The sequence below is a fragment of the Oncorhynchus kisutch genome, unplaced genomic scaffold (assembly GCF_002021735.2).
Source record: "Oncorhynchus kisutch isolate 150728-3 unplaced genomic scaffold, Okis_V2 scaffold3917, whole genome shotgun sequence".
Lineage (NCBI taxonomy): Eukaryota > Metazoa > Chordata > Actinopteri > Salmoniformes > Salmonidae > Oncorhynchus > Oncorhynchus kisutch.
The window spans coordinates 147,159-167,866 of NW_022265862.1; the positions used below are offsets into that span (position 1 = coordinate 147,159).

General features: G+C 42.6%; 3 protein-coding genes across 4 annotated transcripts in view; all 3 read right to left on the bottom strand.

Annotated features, from left to right (window-relative positions):
* LOC116372105 (ras-associating and dilute domain-containing protein-like) overlaps positions 1 to 838 on the bottom strand; it is a 77,240-nt gene extending 76,402 nt beyond the window's left edge. Inside the window, 3 exon segments of the mRNA XM_031821194.1 lie at positions 1 to 105; positions 327 to 447; positions 616 to 838. The exon segment at positions 1 to 105 is cut by the window's left edge and continues 427 nt beyond it. Coding sequence (XP_031677054.1) covers positions 1 to 105; positions 327 to 416 — 195 coding nt within the window. The 5' untranslated portion in view covers positions 417 to 447; positions 616 to 838.
* A 7,996-nt stretch (positions 839 to 8,834) lies between these two features.
* LOC116372100 (PGC-1 and ERR-induced regulator in muscle protein 1-like) lies at positions 8,835 to 14,326 on the bottom strand. 2 transcript variants are annotated; one of them, XM_031821189.1, is made up of 2 exons: positions 14,095 to 14,326; positions 8,835 to 14,024 (listed from the first exon to the last, which is right to left on the bottom strand). In XM_031821189.1, exon 2 carries the CDS (start codon positions 13,700 to 13,702, stop codon positions 12,542 to 12,544), a length of 1,161 nt encoding a protein of 386 aa, XP_031677049.1. In that variant the 5' UTR covers positions 13,703 to 14,024; positions 14,095 to 14,326; the 3' UTR covers positions 8,835 to 12,541. The 2 variants fall into 2 exon arrangements, with proteins under 2 accessions (XP_031677049.1, XP_031677048.1); XM_031821188.1 differs by having other exon boundaries at positions 8,835 to 13,884; positions 13,955 to 14,326.
* Positions 14,327 to 17,464: 3,138 nt separating this feature from the next.
* The window catches only part of LOC116372101 (monocyte to macrophage differentiation factor 2-like), a 66,718-nt gene continuing 63,474 nt past the window's right edge, over positions 17,465 to 20,708 (bottom strand). Inside the window, 1 exon segment of the mRNA XM_031821190.1 lies at positions 17,465 to 20,607. Coding sequence (XP_031677050.1) covers positions 20,404 to 20,607 — 204 coding nt within the window. The 3' untranslated portion in view covers positions 17,465 to 20,403.

Below are 20,708 nucleotides of genomic sequence, written 5' to 3' on the forward strand. Positions count from 1 at the left end.
GTCGTCACGGGGACGGTCGTCGGGGGGTTCGGTGACGGAGCGGCGGTCTCGGGAGGTGTGGTCGGCCGGGGGACGATCCCGGTAACTCAGAGTCCGGTACAGAACCTACCAGGAGGAGGAGATAGTTTAATAAATAGGGCCGGGTGGGTGTTAGTGTGTGTGTGTGTGTGTGTGTGTGTGTGGTGTGTGTGTGTGTGTGTGGTGTGTGGTGTGTGTGTGTGTGTGTGTGTGTGTGTGTGTGTGTGTGTGTGTGTGTGTGTGTGTGTATGTGTGTGAGTAGTGTGTGTGTGTGTGTGTGTGTGTGTGTGTGTGGGTCTGTATTCTACCTGCGTGAAAGTTCTGCTCTGGCGTTTGAGACGGCTCTTGGAGGGCAGCGACATGGAGGCCCCCGAGGTAGAGGACGACCCATAGAACATGATGACGACTGGACCTGCTAGTACTGGAGAACTACACACACACACACACACATACACACACACACACACGCACACAAACGCGTGTTAGGTTATAGTAACATTATAGTATGGTTGTGTTATGGTTGCAGTAAGGTTATAGTTTGGTTGTGTTTAGGTTGCAGTATGTTGTGTTATGGTTGAAATATGGTTGTGGTGTTACCTTGATGCTGTAGACTGGTGTCTCCCTGGTAGAGAGGCTGGGGTACTGGATGAGGAGATAAGACAGGGGTAGGGTGTGGGAATAGCGTATAGGGGTTAGGGGAATATGGAATAGAGTATAGGGGTTACGGAATAGGGTTTAGGGTATAGGGGTTAGGGAATAGGGTTTAGGGTATTGGGGTTAGGGAATAGGGTATAGGGTATAGGGGTTTAGAGTAAATGGGTTTAGGGTATAGGGTTTAGGGTAAATGGGTTTAGGGTATAGGGTATAGGGGTTTAGGGTAAATGGGTTTAGGGTATAGGGTTTAGGGTAAATGGGTTTAGGGTATAGGGTTTAGGGTATAGGGGTTTAGGGTATATGGTTTTAGGGTATAGGAGTTTAGGAGTTTAGGGTAAATGGGTTTAGGGTATAGGGTTTAGGGTATAGGGGTGTAGGGTATAGGGGTTTAGGGTAAATGGGTTTAGGGTATAGGGTGTAGGGTATAGGGGTTTAGGGTGTAGGGGTTTAAGGTATAGGGGTTTAGGGTGTAGGAGTTTAGGATTTAGGGGTTCGGGATGTTGGGGTTTAGAATGTAGGGGTTTAGGGTATAAGGGTTTAGGGTATAGGGGTTTAGGGTGTAAGGGGTTTAGGGTATAGGGGTTTAGGGTGTAAGGGGTTTTGGGTATAAGGGTACAGGATGTAGGGGTTTAGGGTATATGGGTTTAGGGTGTAGGGGCTTAGGGTATAGGGGTTCAGGGTACAGGGTATAGGGGTATAGGGGTTCAGGATGTAGGGGTTTGGGGTATAGGGGTTCAGGATGTAGGGGTTTGGGGTATAGGGGTTCAGGATGTAGGGGTTTGGATGTAGGGGTCATATGGGTTGAGGAGGGATCCTTATCACATCAGTCTTTCTCTCCTTAAGCTGGGGAGGCAAGAACAGGGAAGGAGTCTTAAATCAACACACACACTGCACACTCAACTGGCTGTAGTCTACACTGTACACTCAACTGGCTGTAGTCTACACTGTACAGTCAACTGTCTGTAGTCTACACTGTACAGTCAACTAGAAGTAGTCTACACTGTACAGTCAACTAGAAGTAGTCTACACTGTACAGTCAACTGGCTGTAGTCTACACTGTACAGTCAACTGGCTGTAGTCAACATTGTACAGTCAACTGGCTGTAGTCTACACTGTACAGTCAACTGGCTGTAGTCTACACTGTACAGTCAACTGGCTGTAGTCTAAACTGTACAGTCAACTGGCTGTAGTCTACACTGTACAGTCAACTGGCTGTAGTCTAAACTGTACAGTCAACTGGCTGTAGTCTAAACTGTACAGTCAACTGGCTGTAGTCTACACTGTACAGTCAACTGGCTGTAGTCTACACTGTACAGTCAACTGGCTGTAGTCTACACTGTACAGTCAACTGGCTGTAGTCTACACTGTACAGTCAACTGGCTGTAATCAACAATGTACAGTCAACTGGCTGTAGTCTAAACTGTACAGTCACCTGGCTGTAGTCTACACTGTACAGTCAACTGGCTGTAGTCTACACTGTACAGTCAACTGGCTGTAATCAACACTGTACAGTCAACTGGCTGTAGTCTAAACTGTACAGTCAACTGGCTGTAGTCTACACTGTACAGTCAACTGGCTGTAGTCTACACTGTACAGTCAACTGGCTGTAGTCTACACTGTACAGTCAACTGGCTGTAGTCTAAACTGTACAGTCAACTGGCTGTAGTCTACACTGTACAGTCAACTGGCTGTAGTCTACACTGTACAGTTAACTGGCTGTAGTCAACACTATACACTGTACAGTCAACTGGCTGTAGTCTACACTGTACACTCAACTGGCTGTAGTCTAAACTGTACAGTCAACTGGCTGTAGTCTACACTCTACAGTCAACTGGCTGTAGTCAACACTGCACAGTCAACTGGCTGTGGTCTACACTGTACACTCAACTGGCTGTAGTCTACACTGTACAGTCAACTGGCTGTAGTCTACACTGTACAGTCAACTGGCTGTGGTCTACACTGTACACTCAACTGGCTGTAGTCTACACTGTACAGTCAACTGGCTGTAGTCTACACTGTACAGTCAACTGGCTGTAGTCTACACTGTACACTGTACAGTCAACTGGCTGTGGTCTACACTGTACAGTCAACTGGCTGTAGTCTACACTGTACACTCAACTGGCTGTAGTCTAAACTGTACAGTCAACTGGCTGTAGTCTACACTGTACACTCAACTGGCTGTAGTCTACACTGTACACTGTACAGTCAACTGGCTGTGGTCTACACTGTACACTCAACTGGCTGTAGTCTACACTGTACAGTCAACTGACTGTAGTCTACACTGTACAGTCAACTGGCTGTAGTCTACACTGTACAGTCAACTGGCTGTAGTCAACACTGTACACTGTACAGTCAACTGGCTGTAGTCTACACTGTCCAGTCAACTGGCTGTAGTCTACACTGTACAGTCAACTAGAAGTAGTCTACACTGTACACTCAACTGGCTGTAGTCTATACTGTACACTCAACTGGCTGTAGTCTACACTGTACAGTCAACTGGCTGTAGTCTACACTGTACAGTCAACTGGCTGTAGTCTAAACTGTACACTGTACACTCAACTAGAAGTAGTCTACACTGTACACTCAACTGGCTGTAGTCTACACTGTACACTGTACACTCAACTAGAAGTAGTCTACACTGTACACTCAAAAGGATGTAGTCTACACTGTACACCAAACTGGCTGTAGTCTACACTGTCCAGTCAACTGGCTGTAGTCTACACTACACTGTCCAGTCAACTGGCTGTAGTCTACACTGTCCAGTCAACTGGCTGTAGTCTACACTGTCCAGTCAACTGGCTGTAGTCTACACTGTACAGTCAACTGGCTGTAGTCTACACTGTCCAGTCAACTGGCTGTAGTCTACACTGTCCAGTCAACTGGCTGTAGTCTACACTGTCCAGTCAACTGGTTGTAGTCTACACTGTCCAGTCAACTGGCTGTAGTCTACACTGTACACTGTACACTCAACTGGCTGTAGTCTACACTGTACACTCAACTGGCTGTAGTCTACACTGTCCAGTCAACTGGCTGTAGTCTACACTGTACGCTCAACTGGTTGTGGTCTACACTGTACACTCAACTCGAAGTAGTCTACACTGTACACCCAACTGGCTGTAAACTAACCCACTAAACTAACCCAACTAAGCTAAACCACTAAACGAACACACTAAACAAACCCACTAAACTAACCCACTAAACCAACCAAACTAACCCACTAAACTAACCAAACTAAACTAACCCACTAAACTAATCCAACCCACTAAACTAATCCAACCCACTAAACCAACCCACTAAGCCAACCCAACTAAACTAACCCACTAAACTAACCCACTAAACTAATCCAACCCACTAAACCAACTCACTGAGCTAACCCACTAAACCAACCCAACTAAACTAACCCAAATAAACTAACCCACCAAACTAACCCACTAAACTAATCCAACCCAACTAAACTAACACAACTAAACTAACCCGCTAAACTAATCCAACCCAACTAAACTAACCCACTAAACTAATCCAACCCAACTAAACTAACCCACTAAACTAACCCACTAAACCAACCCAACTAAACTAACCCACTAAACTAATCCAACCCACTAAACCAACCCAACTAAACTAACCCACTAAACTAACCCAACTAAACCAACCCAACTAAACTAACCCAACTAAACCAACCCAACTAAACAAACCCAACTAAACTAACCCACTATACAAACCCAACAAAACTAACCCACTAAACTAACCCACTAAACTAACCCACTAGACTAATCCAACCCACTAAACCAACCCACTAAACTAACCCACTAAACCAACCCAACTAAACCAACCCACTAAACTAAACCAACCCACTAAACTAACCCACTAAACCAACCCAACTAAACTAACCCACTAAACTAATCCAACCCACTAAACTAACCCAACCCACTAAACTAACCCACTAAACTAATCCAACCCACTAAACCAACTCACTGAACTAACCCACTAAACCAACCAACTAAACTAACCCAAATAAACTAACCCACTAAACTAATCCAACCCAACTAAACTAACCCACTAAACTAACCCAACTAAACCAACCCAACTAAACTAGCCCAACTAAACAAACCCAACTAAACTAACCCACTAAACTAATCCAACCCACTAAATTAACCCACTAAACTAATCCAACCCAACTAAACTAACCCACTAAACTAACCCAACTAAACCAACCCAACTAAACTAACCCAACTAAACAAACCCAACTAAACTAACCCACTATACTAACCCAACAAAACTAACCCACTAAACTAACCCAACTAAACTAACCCACTAAACTAACCCACTAAACTAACCCAACCCACTAAACTAACCCACTAGACTAATCCAACCCACTAAACCAACCCACTAAACTAACCTAACTAAACTAACCCACTAAACTAACCCACGAAACTAACCCAACCCACTAAACTAACCCACTAGACTAATCCTACCCACTAAACTAACCCACTAAACTAACCGAACTAAACTAACCCAATAAACTAACCCACTAAACTAATCCAACCCACTAAACCAACCCAACTAAACTAACCCACTAAACCAACGCAACTAAACCAACCCACTAAACTAACCCACTAAACTAAACCAACCCACTAAACCAACCCACTAAACTAATCCAACCCACTAAACTAACCCACTAAACTAACCCAACTAAACCAACCCAACTAAACTAACCCAACTAAACTAACCCACTAAACTAATCCAACCCACTAAACTAACCCAACTAAACTAACCCACTAAACGAATCCAACCCCACTAAACTAATCCAACCCAACTAAACTAACCCACTAAACTAACCCACTAAACCAACCCACTAAACGAACCCACTAAACCAACCCATCTAAACTAACCCACTAAACTAACCCACTAAATTAACCAACTAAACTAATCCAACCTACTAAACCAACCCATTAAACTAACCCACTAAACCAACCCAACTAAACTAACCCACTAAACTAACCCACTAAATTAACCAACTAAACTAATCCAACCCACCAAACCAACCCAACTAAACTAACCCACTAAACCAACCCAACTAAACTAACCCACTGAACTAACCCAACTAAACCAACCCAACCTAACCACCCCAACTAAACTAACCCACTAAACCAACCCAATTAAACTAACCCAACTAAACTAACCAACTAAACTAACCCAACTAAACCAACCCAACTAAACTAACCCACTAAACCAACCCACCTAAACTAACCCACTAAACCAACCCAACTAAACTAACCCATACATTATGAACTCGTGTCAGAGTTTGCGCAGTCTGGTTGTCAATAGCAACCGCCAAGGCAACAACAAAAAAAACAAAAAAGGCACGTAGTTAAAACCTCGGATTTAATCCATGCGAGCTGCACCTCGGTGTAAATACCCTGGTCTCCACTCACGGCCGCTGATTTTATAACACACACAGTCGGTAATAATAGGAAACACACATTTTCAGGTTGTAACACAAGGTGTGTGTTTCTATTCCTACCGACTGTGTGTTGCCCCTCCTATGATTTAACTGTGTGTGACCAAGATGTTGCAACACGTCCAAGATAATCAAATGCGTCTCTTTAAAAATGGTCTCGTGAAAGGCTACATAATAATCTGATGGTCTAATTCACGAACTGAATATCATTCTGATATCCTTCTACGAGACAGTGTTACCTGGTTGGTTAGAATACAGTAATGTGTGTAGACAGTGTATAGTAACACCACTCACGTTGTCTGCAGTGTCTGCGTTCATACGGTGCACACCGGAGAAACCCCGGACCTCTCCTCATCCCGTGTGCAACCTATGGAATCGACTTAACCAGTTAACGCGTATATCTCCTTGGAATATGGACCGGTAACGGAGTCCCTTTGACAGTCACTCGGTAACTTCCTCCTCGTTAATTGTTAAGTGAACCGTTTTTTTCCTCCCCGTTCCACTCGCGCGCCTCCACGGATTGCTCGAGCCCTCTCTGTTCCTCTGGCGTCTGCATTCCACACCAAACCGGGGTTACGAGCGGTGACGGAAACACACGAGCTCACTCACCGGGAACCTTTCGGTTCGCTCTGGGTTTGGGTGGGGTGGGTGCACCTGCTGATGCGCAAAGTGTGGACACCACAGGTCTCCGTCTGGCGGACACGCGCGGCGCGGGCACGATGTAGGGCCTGTAAAGGTGAGTTGCGCGTGGTCGGAATACTGAACACTTCTTCGAGCTTGGTGGTGTCATCAGAGGAGAATAAACTCCTAAATCATCTCAACTAGTTCGATGCGTCTTCAGAAATATTCGAAAGCTCTTGACCCCCCCCCCCCCCCCCCCCCCCTCATCGGTTTCCTTCGTAGCATAATTCATCAATGAATTACCGTACGTTATTGAATGTTTGCTCAAACCAACAGGGCACTGTCATTCTGAAGGCTGCGGAGCAACAGACTGAACTTAATGCAGTGAAACGGCGCCCTCTGGCGGATCATAAAGACTGGTACAATTAGAGGGCCCAGATACACTAATCGACCAGACGTATGTGGACACCGGCTCGTAGAACATCTCATTCCAACATCATGGGTGTTAATATAGAGGTGGTCCCTCCTTTTGCTGACAGCCTCCACTCTTCTGGGAAGGCTTTCCACTAGATGTTGGAACATTGCTGCTATAACAGCCTCCACTCTTCTGGGAAGGCTTTCCACTAGATGTTGGAACATTGCCGCTATAACAGCCTCCACTCTTCTGGGAAGGCTTTCCACTAGATGTTGGAACATTGCTGCTATAACAGCCTCCACTCTTCTGGGAAGGCTTTCCACTAGATGTTGGAACATTGCTGCTATAACAGCCTCCACTCTTCTGGGAAGGCTTTCCACTAGATGTAGGAACATTGCTGCTATAACAGCCTCCACTCTTCTGGGAAGACTTTCCACTAGATGTTGGAACATTGCTGCTATAACAGCCTCCACTCTTCTGGGAAGGCTTTCCACTAGATGTTGGAACATTGCTGCTATAACAGCCTCCACTCTTCTGGGAAGGCTTTCCACTTGATGTTGGAACATTGCTGTGGGGACTTGTTTCCATTCAGCCACAAGGGCATTAGTGAGGTTGGGCACTGATGTTAGGGGGCGATTAGACCTGGCTCGCAGTCGATGTTCCAATTCATCTCAAAGGTGTTTAGTTCAAAAGGTTGAGGTCAGGGCTCTGTGCAGGCTAGCCAAGTTCTTCCACACTGATTTTAATAAACCATTTCTGTTATAAACCTCGATTTGTGCACAGGGGCATTGTCATGCTGAAACAGGAAAGGGCATTCCTCAAACTGTTGCCACAGTGACAGGCACACAGAACAAACAGGTAGGAAACAGACAGACAGACAGACAGACAGACAGACAGACAGACAGACAGACAGACAAACAGGTAGGAAACAGACAGACAGAGAGAGAGAGAGAGCAGACAAACAGGTAGGAAACAGACAGAGAGAGAGAGAGAGCAGACAAACAGGTAGGAAACAGACAGACAGACAGACAGGTAGGAAACAGACAGACAGACAGACAGAGAGAGAAACGGGTAGGAAACAGAGCAGACAGACAGAGAGACAAACGGGTAGGAAACAGAGCAGACAGAGAGACAGAGAGACAGACAGACAGACAGACAGACAGAGAGAGAGAGAGAGAGAGAGAGAGAGAGACAGACAGACAGACAGACAGACAGACAGACAGACAGACAGACAGACAGACAGACAGACAGACAGACAGACAGACAGACAGACAGACAGACAGACAGACAGACAGACAGACAGACAGACAGAGAGAGAGAGAGAGAGAGAGAGCAGACATCATAATAACCACAGTAGACTGAATCTCACTGATATAAAAGCTTGTTATTAAAATGACAGACAGACAGACAGGTAGGAAACAGAGAGAGCAGACACACAGGTAGGAAACAGAGCAGACAGACAGACAGACAGAGAGACATCATAATAACCACAGTAGACTGAATCTCACTGATATAAAAGCTTGTTATTAAAATGACAGACAGACAGACAGGTAGGAAACAGAGAGAGCAGACACACAGGTAGGAAACAGAGCAGACAGACAGAGAGAGAGAGAGAGAGAGACAGACAGACAGAGAGAGCAGACATCATAATAACCACAGTAGACTGAATCTCACTGATATAAAAGCTTGTTATTAAAATGACAGACACATAGAAAACACATCATCATCATCATCACAGTAATATTAAATCAAAGATTTTGACAAGTAGAATCATCAGGTGTGATACTGCTTGGTGGAAACAAAACCCTGCTCTCTGTAGATGGTAGTCCAGCCCAATGGCTAGCTCCACAGAAACACTTATAGCATTATAAACACTTATAACCACTACGTATGGAGTAGTAATGCAGGCTGTTATAGAGCTCCTATGAAGAGGGTTTATAAAGGCCCATGGGTGGTGTAGAAAGTGGGAGTGACTTATTTACATTAGAAAACACATCCATGGCAACGTCTGAGGCAGTGTTGTGGCAGTAGAGAGACTGGCGACTACCCTTATTAAGCATCTATACTATGTTTATAACATACTTATGTCATGGTATAACAGGTGTGGTGTTGTGGCAGTAGAGAGACTGGCGACTACCCTTATTAAGCATCTATACTATGTTTATAACATACTTATGTCATGGTATAACAGGTGTGGTGTTGTGGCAGTAGAGACTGGCGACTACCCTTATTAAACACCTATAACATGTTTATAACATACTTATGTCATGGTATAACAGGTGTGGTGTTGTGGCAGTAGAGAGACTGGCGACTACCCTTATTAAGCATCTATACTATGTTTATAACATACTTATGTCATGGTATAACAGGTGTGGTGTTGTGGCAGTAGAGAGACTGGCGACTACCCTTATTAAGCATCTATACTATGTTTATAACATACTTATGTCATGGTATAACAGATGTGGTGTTGTGGCAGTAGAGAGACTGGCGACTACCCTTATTAAGCATCTATACTATGTTTATAACATACTTATGTCATGGTATAACAGGTGTGGTGTTGTGGCAGTAGAGAGACTGGCGACTACCCTTATTAAGCATCTATACTATGTTTATAACATACTTATGTCATGGTATAACAGATGTGGTGTTGTGGCAGTAGAGAGACTGGCGACTACCCTTATTAAGCATCTATACTATGTTTATAACATACTTATGTCATGGTATAACAGATGTGGTGTTGTGGCAGTAGAGAGACTGGCGACTACCCTTATTAAACATCCATAACATGTTTATAACATGTTTATAACACACTTATGTCATGGTATAACAGATGTGGTGTTGTGGCAGTAGAGAGACTGGCGACTACCCTTATTAAACATCTATAACATGTTTATAACATACTTATGTCATGGTATAACAGATGTGGTGTTGTGGCAGTAGAGAGACTGGCGACTACCCTTATTAAACATCCATAACATGTTTATAACATGTTTATAACACACTTATGTCATGGTATAACAGATGTGGTGTTGTGGCAGTAGAGAGACTGGCGACTACCCTTATTAAACACCTATAACATGTTTATAACATACTTATGTCATGGTATAACAGATGTGGTGTTGTGGCAGTAGAGAGACTGGCGACTACCCTTATTAAACAGACTCTCAGTGCCGTAGACCAGTTATTACCTGTTCATAACGAGTCTTTTATAGTTCTGTAACATGTTAACCTGTCTATATGCTCTAAAACATGGCTGATCTATGAGATACATAATACAGATCTGACAAATGTATGGTAGCTCTATCGATGACACCTCTATGACCTGTCTACGACACCTCTATGGCCTGTCTATGACCTGTCTATGACACCTCTATGACCTGTCTATGAACAGTCTATGACACCTCTATGACCTATCTATGACACCTCTATGACCTGTCTATGACACCTCTATGGCCTGTCTATGACTTGTCTATGACACCTCTATGACCTGTCTATGAACAGTCTATGACCTGTCTATGAACAGTCTATGACACCTCTATGGCCTGTCTATGACCTGTCTATGACACCTCTATGACCTGTCTATGAACAGTCTATGACACCTCTATGACCTGTCTATGATCTGTCTATAACCTCTCTATGACCTGTCTATGAACAGTCTATGACACCTCTATGGTCTGTCTATTAACGGTGTATGACACCTCTATGACCTGTCTATGACACCTCTATGGTCTGTATATTAACGATCTATGACCTGTCTATGACCTGTCTATGAAGTGTAATAACCGTCCGTTATAAGGGCTGGAGAACACCAGTCGGTCTGTGGCAGTAGAACACTCTGGTAGTCCTGCTCCCTACTGACACTCTGAAACCAACCATTGTTTGTAAACAGAGGTTCCTCACGAGTCTATACATCGATTGGCTTAATATGTTTAGTTTTGAGTGTTGATTGTTTGTGCATTTCGTCCTGTGGCCACAAGGGGGCGAGCTAAATTACAGACTGCAGCATTAAGAGCTATCTATACCCAAACTGGTGATCAACCGTCTCCTATTCTGACGCGTGATTGGTCAGCGTACGTCTCCTATTCTGACGCGTGATTGGTCAGCGTCCGTCTCCTATTCTGACGTGTGATTGGTCAGCGTACGTCTCCTATTCTGACGCGTGATTGGTCAGCGTCCGTCTCCTATTCTGACGCGTGATTGGTCAGCGTACGTCTCCTAGTCTGACGCGTGATTGGTCAGCGTACGTCTCCTATTCTGACGTGTGATTGGTCAGCGTACGTCTCCTAGTCTGACGTGTGATTGGTCTGCGTACATCTCCTATTCTGACGTGTGATTGGTCAGCGTACGTCTCCTAGTCTGACGTGTGATTGGTCAGCGTACGTCTCCTATTCTGACGCGTGATTGGTCAGCGTACGGCTCCTATTCTGACGCGTGATTGGTCTGCGTCCGTCTCCTAGTCTGACGCGTGATTGGTCAGCGTACGTCTCCTATTCTGACGCGTGATTGGTCAGCGTACGGCTCCTATTCTGACGCGTGATTGGTCTGCGTACGTCTCCTAGTCTGACGCGTGATTGGTCAGCGTACGTCTCCTATTCTGACGCGTGATTGGTCAGCGTACGGCTCCTATTCTGACGCGTGATTGGTCTGCGTACGTCTCCTAGTCTGACGCGTGATTGGTCAGTTGTTGTCAGCCAGTTCATTCACAAACTGACTCATGGTTTAAAGAGCGATGCTGAAATAGAATAATAACAACAAATCGGAATCACAACAACAACAACAACATATTAACCACATGAATCAGGAACGCCGGTTTAACGACGGAGAGGAGAAGAAACAACAAGACGTGACAGAGGAGACGAGGTATCTATTCTAGAGAGCAGTGGAGGGAAGGAGGGGCGGGGTTTTGGTACCCTAGCTTATTTAGGGCATCGCCATAGCAACAGAGCGAGGGTTCTACGACAGGCGGCGATTCTAACTCAGGGGTCTCCCGCATATCAAAAGAAAGTACTGCACTATATTGGGAATAGGGTGCCATTTCTGAATCTGGAGGTGCGGAGGGGGGGGGTTGGGGGGGCTCAGAATACTACAGGATAGTGTGCTCCTACAGCAGAGCACATACATGTTACATACATGTTACCATGTTACATAGGCCTATGTGTTTTAATGTTACATCCGTGTTACAATACTGTCTGTGTAAACACAGAAGTCTGAGGTCGGGGGGGGGTCACTGTGTCAGGGTCAGGTGGTCACTGTGGTCACTGTGCTATAAAACACAGCAGCGTGAGGTCACAACAGCAAGCCAACTGGGAACACTGCCCAGATGCTATAAAACACCGCAGTGTGAGGTCGGGGGGTCACTGTCACAATAAAGGACATCAGAGGGGCGAAGGGCAGGAGAGGTCATGTACTGGAATACGACAGGGCGAAGGGCAGGAGAGGTCATGTCCTGGAATACGACAGGGCAAAGGGCAGGAGAGGTCATGTCCTGGAATTCGACAGGGCGAAGGGCAGGAGAGGTCATGTCCTGGAATACGACAGGGCGAAGGGCAGGAGAGGTCATGTCCTGGAATACGACAGGGTGAAGGGCAGGAGAGGTCATGTCCTGGAATACGACAGGGCGAAGGGCAGGACAGGTCAATTTCCTGGAATACGACAGGGCGAAGGGCAAGTGAGGTCATGTCCTGGAATACGACAGGGCGAAGGGCAGGAGAGGTCATGTCCTGGAATACGACAGGGTGAAGGGCAGGAGAGGTCATGTACTGGAATACGACAGGGCGAAGGGCAGGAGAGGTCATGTACTGGAATACGACAGGGCGAAGGGCAGGAGAGGTCATGTCCTGGAATACGACAGGGCGAAGGGCAGGAGAGGTCATGTCCTGGAATTCGACAGGGCGAAGGGCAGGAGAGGTCATGTCCTGGAATACGACAGGGCGAAGGGCAGGAGAGGTCATGTCCTGGAATACGACAGGGCGAAGGGCAGGAGAGGTCATGTCCTGGAATACAACAGGGCGAAGGGCAGGAGAGGTCATGTCCTGGAATACGACAGGGCGAAGGGCAGGAGAGGTCATGTCCTGGAATACGACAGGGCGAAGGGAAAGAGAGGTCATGTACTGGAATACGACAGGGCGAAGGGAAGGAGAGGTCATGTACTGGAATACGACAGGGCGAAGGGCAGGAGAGGTCATGTCCTGGAATACGACAGGGCGAAGGGCAGGAGAGGTCATGTCCTGGAATACGACAGGGCGAAGGGAAAGAGAGGTCATGTACTGGAATACGACAGGGCGAAAGGAAGGAGAGGTCATGTACTGGAATACGACAGGGCGAAGGGCAGGAGAGGTCATGTCCTGGAATACGACAGGGCGAAGGGCAGGAGAGGTCATGTCCTGGAATACGACAGGGCGAAGGGCAGGAGAGGTCATGTCCTGGAATACGACAGGGCGAAGGGCAGGAGAGGTCATCTCCTGGAATACGACAGGGCGAAGGGCAGGAGAGATCATGTCCTGGAATACGACAGGGCGAAGGGTAGGAGAGGTCATGTCCTGGAATACGACAACATAATAACATACAGATTTATAATAGTATTGATGACATTCCTCTCAGTTCCTCTGAGAATAACCAAAGACACTATTGAAGTGAGCAAACATGAGACATATAAACCTTATAACATCCCTACTGTCTGGTTCTAAACCATCAGAGGGGCCTTCTAGACCCAGGTCACCTAACTAACCCAGTGGTTCCTGGTCCTGGGAACCCAGAGGGGTCAACATGTCTGACCTAACCCAGGTCACCTAACTAACCCAGTGGTTCCTGGTCCTGGGGACCCAGAGGGGTCAACATGTCTGACCTAACCCAGGTCACCTAACTAACCCAGTGGTTCCTGGTCCTGGGGACCCAGAGGGGTCAACATGTCTGACCTAACCCAGGTCACCTAACTAACCCAGTGGTTGAATATGTGGACAACTACAAATACCTAGGTGTCTGGTTAGACTGTAAACTCTTCTCCCAGACTCAACATTAAACAAAATTAAATCTAGTATTGGCTTACTATTTCGTAACAAACATCCTTTACTCATGCTGCCAAACATACCCTAGGTAAACTGACTATCCTACCGATCCTTGACTTCGGCGATGTCATTTACAAAATAGCCTCCAACACTCTACTCAGCAAACTGGATGTAGTCTATCACAGTGCCATCCGTTTTGTCACCAAAGCCCCATATACCACCCACCACTGCGACCTGTATGCTGTCTCTGGCCCTCGCTACATACTCGTCGCCAAACCCACTGGCTCCAGGTCATCTATAAGTCTTTACTAGGTAAAGCCCTGCCTTATCTCAGCTCACTGGTCACCATAGCAACACCCACCCGTAGCATTTGTTATATTGTGTTATTGACTGTACGTTTGTTTATGTGGAACTCTGTGTTGTTGTTTTTGTTGCACTGCTTTGCTTTATCTTGGCCAGGTCGCAGTTGTAAATGAGAACTTGTTCTCAACTAGCCTACCTGGTTAAATAAAGGTGTTCTCAACTGGCCTAACTGGTTAAATAAAGGTGTTCTCAACTAGCGTACCCGGTTAAATAAAGGTGTTCTCAACTAGCCTACCTGGTTAAATAAAGGTGTTCTCAACTAGCCTACCTGGTTAAATAAAGGTGTTCTCTACTAGCCTACCTGGTTAAATAAAGGTGTTCTCAACTGGCCACCTGGTTAAATAAAGGTGAAATAAATGAAATGAAATGAACAAATGAACAATGAAACAGCACAGCAAGTAAGTGAAAGAAATAGATTTTGATTACATTTGCTAGTAATAGGGACATACTTCAATGCCAACAGTGTGGGGTGTGTGTGTGTGTGTGTGTGTGTGTGTGTGTGTGTGTGTGTGTGTGTGTGTGTGTGTGTGTGTGTGTGTGTGTGTGTGTGTGTGTGTGTGTGTGTGTGTGTGTATGTGTGTGTGTGTGTGTGTGTGTGTGTAACCTTTATTTAACTAGGAAAATATTGGCCAAAAATGTAATATCGGTGCGTCACTAATATTAATACTAGTAACAATAATACTATTAAAAAGGAATAATAGTAATAATAATTATACTAATACTATTAAAAAGGAATAATAGTAATAATAATTATACTAATACTATTAAAAAGGAATAATAGTAATACTAGTAACAATAATACTATTAAAAAGGAATAATAGTAATAATAATTATACTAATACTATTAAACAGGAATAATAGTAATAATAATTATACTAATACTATTAAAAAGGAATAATAGTAATAATAATTATACTAATACTATTAAACAGGAATAATAGTATTAATAATTATACTAATAATACTATTAGAAATAGTAATAATAGTAACAGTGATAATAGTTCTAATAACTATAATCATAATACTATTAAAAATAGTAATAATAGTAACAGTGATAATATTAATAATTATAATACTAGTAATAACAGCAACAGTAATACGATTAATAGCAATAATAATAACAGTAATAATAATAATAACAATACTACTATTAATAATAGCAATAATAACAACAGTAAAAATAATAATACCACTATTAATAATAGTAATAATAATAACAACAATAATACTACTATTAATAATGATAGTAATACTAGTAATAATAATACTACTATTAATAATGATAGTAATACTAGTAATAATAATACTATTAATAATGATAGTAATAATAATAATACTATTAATAATGATAGTAATACTAGTAATAATAATACTATTAATAATGATAGTAATACTAGTAATAATAATACTATTAATAATGATAGTAATAATAATAATACTATTAATAATGATAGTAATACTAGTAATAATAATAATACTATTAATAATGATAGTAATAATAATAATACTATTAATAATGATAGTAATACTAGTAATAATAATACTACTATTAATAATGATAGTAATACTAGTAATAATAATAATACTATTAATAATGATAGTAATACTAGTAATAATAATAATACTAGTAATAATGATAGTAATACTAGTAATAATAATAATACTATTAATAATGATAGTAATAATAATAATACTATTAATAATGATAGTAATACTAGTAATAATAATACTATTAATAATGATAGTAATACTAGTAATAATAATACTATTAATAATGATAGTAATAATAATAATACTATTAATAATGATAGTAATACTAGTAATAATAATAATACTATTAATAATGATAGTAATAATAATAATACTATTAATAATGATAGTAATACTAGTAATAATAATACTACTATTAATAATGATAGTAATACTAGTAATAATAATAATACTATTAATAATGATAGTAATACTAGTAATAATAATAATACTAGTAATAATGATAGTAATACTAGTAATAATAATACTACTATTAATAATGATAGTAATAATAATAATACTATTAATAATGATAGTAATAATAATAATACTATCAATAATGATAGTAATAATAATACTATTCATAATGATAGTAATAATAATAATACTATTAATAATGATAGTAATACCAGTAATAATAATACTATTAATAATGATAGTAATAATAATAATACTATTAATAATGATAGTAATAATAGTAATAATAATAATACTATTAATAATGATAGTAATAATAGTAATAATAATAATACTATTAATAATGATAGTAATAATAATAATACTATTAATAATGATAGTAATAATAATAATACTATTCATAATGGTAGTAATACTAGTAATAATACTACTATTAATAATGATAGTAATAGTAATAGCAATAATAATAATAGTACTAACAATAGTAAAAACGAATAATAGTACAAATAATAACAGTAATAGTAAGAATAATAATAGTAAGAATAATAATAGTAAGAATAGTATAATAATAATAATAGTAATAATAGTATAATAATAATAATAGTAAGAATAATAATAGTAACAATAGTATAATAATAATAATTATGGTAGTAGTAATTATGGCTGTAGTAGGAAAATACCTGCACTAGTCTGGAATGTATTAATAATAATAGTAATAACAATAATAGTAATTATGGCTGTAGTAGGATAATACCTTCACTAGTCTGGAATGTATTAGTAGTACAATCAGGAGAAACACCTTCACCATCTGTCATTTCTAGACTACTCTACCACGCACGCACACTACACTACACTACAGTTCACTACACTACACTACAGTTCACTACACTACACTACAGTTCACTACACTACACTACACTACAGTTCACTACACTACACTACACTACACTACAGTTCACTACACTACACTACACTGCACCACACCGCACCGCACTACACTACACTACACTGGAGGGTTACATAACTTTACATCCTGTCTGTCCAGGACACATAAACCAGTGATCTACATCCTGTCTGTCCAGGACACATAAACCAGTGATCTACATCCTGTCTGTCCAGAACACATAAACCAGTGACCTACATCCTGTCTGTCCAGGACACATAAACCAGTGATCAACATCCAGTCTGTCCAGGACACATAAACCAGTGATCTACATCCTGTCTGTCCAGGACACATAAACCAGCGATCAACATCCAGTGATCTACATCCTGTCTGTCCAGGACACATAAACCAGTGATCAACATCCAGTGATCTACATCCTGTCTGTCCAGGACACATAAACCAGTGATCTACATCCTGTCTGTCCAGGACACATAAACCAGTGATCTACATCCTCTCTGTCCAGGACACATAAACCAGTGATCTACCTCCTGTCTGTCCAGGACACATAAACCAGTGATCAACATCCAGTCTGTCCAGGACACATAAACCAGTGATCTACATCCTGTCTGTCCAGGACACATAAACCAGTGATCTACATCCAGTCTGTCCAGGACACATAAACCAGTGATCAACATCCTGTCTGTCCAGGACACATAAACCAGTGATCTACATCCTGTCTGTCCAGGACACATAAACCAGTGATCTACATCCTGTCTGTCCAGAACACATAAACCAGTGATCTACATCCTGTCTGTCCAGGACACATAAACCAGTGATCTACATCCTGTCTGTCCAGAACACATAAACCAGTGATCTACATCCAGTCTGTCCAGGACACATAAACCAGTGATCTACATCCTGTCTGTCCAGGACACATAAACCAGTGATCAACATCCAGTGATCTACATCCTGTCTGTCCAGGACACATAAACCAGTGATCTACATCCTGTCTGTCCAGGACACATAAACCAGTGATCTACATCCAGTCTGTCCAGGACACATAAACCAGTGATCTACATCCTGTCTGTCCAGGACACATAAACCAGTGATCAACATCCAGTGATCTACATCCTGTCTGTCCAGGACACATAAACCAGTGATCTACATCCTGTCTGTCCAGGACACATAAACCAGTGATCTACATCCTGTCTGTCCAGGACACATAAACCAGTGATCTACATCCAGTCTGTCCAGGACACATAAACCAGTGATCTACATCCTGTCTGTCCAGGACACATAAACCAGAGATCAACATCCTGTCTGTCCAGGACACATAAACCAGTGATCTACATCCTGTCTGTCCAGGACACATAAACCAGTGATCAACATCCTGTCTGTCCAGGACACATAAACCAGTGATCTACCTCCTGTCTGTCCAGGACACATAAACCAGTGATCTACATCCAGTCTGTCCAGGACACATAAACCAGTGATCTACATCCTGTCTGTCCAGGACACATAAACCAGTGATCAACATCCTGTCTGTCCAGGACACATAAACCAGTGATCTACATCCAGTCTGTCCAGGACACATAAACCAGTGATCTACATCCAGTCTGTCCAGGACACATAAACCAGTGATCTCCCCATGTTTCTATGGTTCTATTCTCATCTCTGTGTTGTTGTTTTTGTCACACTGCTTTGCTTTATCTTGGCCATGTCGCAGTTGTAACTGAGAACTGGCCTACCTGGTTAAATAAAAGGGACATTTAAAAAATATCTCTCCACGTTGCTATTCTCATCTCTCCACGTTGCTATGGTTCTATTCTCATCTCTCCACGTTGCTATGGTTCTATTCTCATCTCTCCACATTGCTATGGTTCTATTCTCATCTCTCTACGTTGCTATGGTTCTATTCTCATCTCTCCACGTTGCTATGGTTCTATTCTCACCTCTCCACGTTGCTATGGTTCTATTCTCATCTCTCCACGTTGCTATGGTTCTATTCTCATCTCTCCACATTGCTATGGTTCTATTCTCACCTCTCCACGTTGCTATGGTTCTATTCTCATCTCTCCACGTTGCTATGGTTCTATTCTCATCTATCCACGTTGCTATGGTTCTATTCTCACCTCTCCACGTTGCTATGGTTCTATTCTCATCTCTCCACGTTGCTATGGTTCTATTGTCACCTCTCCACGTTGATATGGTTCTATTGTCATCTCTCCACGTTGCTATGGTTCTATTCTCATCTCTCCACGTTGCTATGGTTCTATTCTAATCTCTCCACTTTGCTATGGTTCTATTGTCACCTCTCCACGTTGCTATGGTTCTATTCTCATCTCTCCACGTTGCTATGGTTCTATTCTCATCTCTCCACGTTGCTATGGTTCTATTCTCATCTCTCCACGTTGCTATGGTTCTATTCTCACCTCTCCACGTTGCTATGGTTCTATTCTCATCTCTCCACGTTGCTATGGTTCTATTGTCACCTCTCCACGTTGCTATGGTTCTATTCTCATCTCTCCATGTTGCTATGGTTCTATTCTCACCTCTCCACGTTGCTATGGTTCTTTTCTCTTCTCTCTACGTTGCTATGGTTCTATTCTCATCTCTCCACGTTGCTATGGTTCTATTCTCATCTCTCCACGTTGCTATGGTTCTATTCTCACCTCTCCACGTTGCTATGGTTCTATTCTCATCTCTCCACGTTGCTATGGTTCTATTGTCACCTCTCCACGTTGATATGGTTCTATTGTCATCTCTCCACGTTGCTATGGTTCTATTCTCATCTCTCCACGTTGCTATGGTTCTATTCTCATCTCTCCACGTTGCTATGGTTCTATTCTAATCTCTCCACTTTGCTATGGTTCTATTGCCACCTCTCCACATTGCTATGGTTCTATTCTCATCTCTCCACGTTACTATGGTTCTATTCTCATCTCTCCATCCCTCCTTTCTTGACATCACTTCTTCACAAGTCCACTCCTTCCTTCAACGTCCTGTGACGTCATCACCCCTCGCCCCCGGTCTCCGTGTGTCATCTGGATGTCTTCATCTGATTGGCTGCTGGCGTGTAGAGGTACCGGTAGATGGCGTAGTAATGGACGCCTGCTCCCATGGCAACAAACAGGTGCCAGATGGCATGGGCGAACGGGACGAGGCCATCACTCTTGAAGAACACCATGCCCAGACAGTAACAGGCACCGCCCACTAACAACTCACACAGCCCCTCGCGGTCCGGCTACAGGGGGACAACAAGGGTGAAAGTTAATCCACTGATCCCACTGTTTCCCCACCTTGAGCCATTCAATTACCATACAACCATTCTCTTTGTTTCTGTTT